General features: G+C 50.1%; 1 protein-coding gene; it reads right to left on the reverse strand.

Annotated features, from left to right (window-relative positions):
* Positions 1 to 199: 199 nt before the first annotated feature.
* Positions 200 to 2,475, reverse strand: CHC_T00003255001 (hypothetical protein). XM_005714365.1 is given in 2 exon segments: positions 200 to 507; positions 508 to 2,475. The coding sequence occupies 1 exon segment, from the start codon at positions 2,473 to 2,475 to the stop codon at positions 508 to 510; it is 1,968 nt and encodes a 655-aa protein (XP_005714422.1). The 3' UTR covers positions 200 to 507.
* Between the last annotated feature and the right edge of the window lie 624 nt (positions 2,476 to 3,099).

Consider the following 3,099-nt stretch of genomic DNA (forward strand, 5'->3'; position numbering starts at 1 on the left):
CACACCTCGCACCCTATCTCCACAGTACACGCTAGTCACAAAAACACCCCATACTGTACCAGAAACGCTCAGCGCCCTCACCTGGCAAAACCCCATCTACATGTACTGTCGTGACACTTACGTACTTCAACTCGCGACCTCAATCAACCCATCCATCTATTGTACCCTCGAGGGTACTACCGTACAGTACACTAACCTTGGCCCTTGGTACATTTTATTCGTTGCAGACACAAAAACACCCCCACCTGCCTCTACCATACTTTACATGTCGTGGTGTGCCATCGACCGTGCCCGACCGGACCGTCAACAACATCTCGGTCAGCCTACACTACACTTTTCATAACTCTCGAGTCCTCAACTCCGTGCTGTACGTACTGTTCTGTACGCCACCACAGAGTAGAGGACAAAGTTGCGACTTTCAACCCTCGCACCACCCACCACCACGCCCTCAACCTTTGCTGCCCCAACCGTTGCTCATTCCACCAACAATCCACCACCCGTATTGCCTTATGTCCCGCACCTATCCATTGGCACACCAGTACCGCCGACTGGCAAATCGTACAATGCCCATACCGTCCCTTCCGTACTAGTGACTATCCCTTCCTTACCCGTGAATTTCTCTTCCTCACCCCCCAATGTCTCTTTCTTAACCGGGAATTTGATATGTGCAAACTCATCAACGCGTGCCACCGTCGCCAGAGCTCCGTTGGGGTACGGCAGCTTGCTCCATACTGTTCCCATTCTGCCCGCAGACATGAGTAGAAATAGAGTCGGAACAAAGTCCACCCCCACCCCTTGCTCATCAAGTGCAGTTGCCCAGCAGCTCGACCAGTCGGGTTTCACCGCGGTGTATCCCCCGGCGATCCTGTAAATCAGCCGCCAGAGTATTTCATTACCGCTCTCCACGCATGTTTTCCAACTGTCGCCGTAGTATACTGGTTGTCCTTGCATGTCGTCCAGTATCTGGTTCGTGGACGTCACCTTCACAGCCCCTAGGTCGATCGACTCACTGACACTCCTCGTTCCCCCCGCACTAACGTATTCCATGAGCGCCACTTGCAATGTCCTCTCTCGACTTTCCGACACTGACGCATGGACCTGGTATATATGCTTTCCGACGTAATACACCCCCTTATACCCAACGGTCGCCCTGCGCTCCAACCGTTTCCATTTGAATATGTGATTTGCTGCAGCTCTTAGTCTCTCTTTCCTGTTCGAATACAACTCCAACTTCTCTACAGGCATGAAAGACCTCGAATACGGGCCCTCCCTTTCACACGAGCAGAAACCTGCCATATATGACGTCTGACATGCTTTATGCGGGAAAGATTTCAAGGCACCTACCATATCGTAGTACTTCATGTGGAAGAAGGGGCGAAAGTCGTCCACTCCGCGCGGAAACCCTCGGCGTGAATTCGGCGCAAGTGGAAGGCCCCTGATGAACATGAATCGCAGTACGATCGCCAGCTGACAGGGTCCATGCTCCTCATATAATTGGATCAACTGCTCAGATGGCGGGTTTGCAAAATTGGCACACTCCAGGAGTTTCGTGCACTTGGATACCATATCCTGGTGACACTCATCTGTCGTTCTGTATCTGAACGGGCCGCTTGATGGCAACCCTGCTGCTACCCAATCCCCACGTACCCAACCCACTAAAATGAACGAAGTGTTCACCAGTTCTGAGTCTTTGTGCTCCTCGGATTTCGAATGTGAGAAATGTACAAGAAAGGGAATTCTGCTATCTAGCCGGTACCGGGCCATCTTGTTCGAGGGCCGAGAGGCCATGCAGCGCGCTGCAAGATCTAACCAGCCAACGTCTCCCGGTAATATCTGAATCGGTTGGTCGATGATTACCTTTATACCTGGCCCCGAACCTGGCTTCGTCGGAACCATAGGAAGAACGCACTGCAAAAACAGTGCTGCACATCCCACGCCCGCCTTTTCTGAGAAATCGACGCCTATTGCTCGTAATACGATCAGAGCCCTAACATCATACGCCAAGTCGCCAAATTCGGTAGCCATTTCAGATATTTTCGTTGCTGCGTTGCGACCTGCCAACCAGGATACCACTGGTATAACTTGCACCGCAGATACCAGTAGTGACATTTGCAATGGAATTGGAGCACACCAATCACTTATTTGCTCACAAGAAAGGAAGTCAGAACTTATAACTACCCCTTGAATCGATTGTCGCAATCTATGCGATATCTCTTCCAAACAGTCTTTGATATATTTGAGAGATGTGCCAACAGGCCGACTCTTCTCTTCTGTGGCCTTTATCGCTTGAAAGATTAGATCATTCCATCTCCCAGCTTCGTCACGCATTTCTAATGTCGGACTTACGTCAAAGTGGCATGACTGCAGGATGGAAGCAAGGGCGCGTTCCAGCGAAACATCACGACCTTTGAAGCGAAAATCCAAGTGCTGGATTGCTCCCAACCGTTTCCAGACGTAAGCGTCACCGGCGTCCATGATGTAGTTAATGAGTCGTGTTGCTGTAGTTCTTGGTAGAGTGTAGCACTTGTTAACAAAATATGGTCCTCTCTTGCCCTCTTCCGTTTAATGTTTCAATCTCATTACTGAACTAAGGGCGTGTCTTAACAGGCTGGTTTTTGCTTTGCCGTGCCCGGTTTTGCCAGGAATACTTTTAAATTTTTAACAAATACCGTATGCTTCTTAGGCCGTTGCTTTTCTTAAACACATAAATTAAAACGTAGGAGCCACTCATAGCACGCCAAGTCACTTCTTTGGGCAAGGCAAAGCAAACCGCAGCAAAACGGGGCATGTTAGGACACACCCTAAGTATCCTTCTTTGCTGGGGCCTCTCGCCCCTGGGCCAGGCTGTCTATAGCCTCGGAGGTGCCTCGCGCACCTCCCAAGAATCCAGGTACATAGTGTCGGGAGGGATATCCAGGCCAAACCCCAAGACATACCTCAGGACATACCCTGAGACATCACCCAAATCTGTAGTTTAATAATTGGTCTGCATGTGTACCACGTGTACAAAGTAGAAATCTCCCGACAAGAGGCATTTATTCCGTCAAGTGGAGGCCGTCTTTTCTTGTGTATAAGAGGGAGGACATCACCACAAGAAAA

The sequence above is a fragment of the Chondrus crispus genome, genomic scaffold, assembly GCF_000350225.1.
Source record: "Chondrus crispus Stackhouse genomic scaffold, scaffold_183, whole genome shotgun sequence".
Lineage (NCBI taxonomy): Eukaryota > Rhodophyta > Florideophyceae > Gigartinales > Gigartinaceae > Chondrus > Chondrus crispus.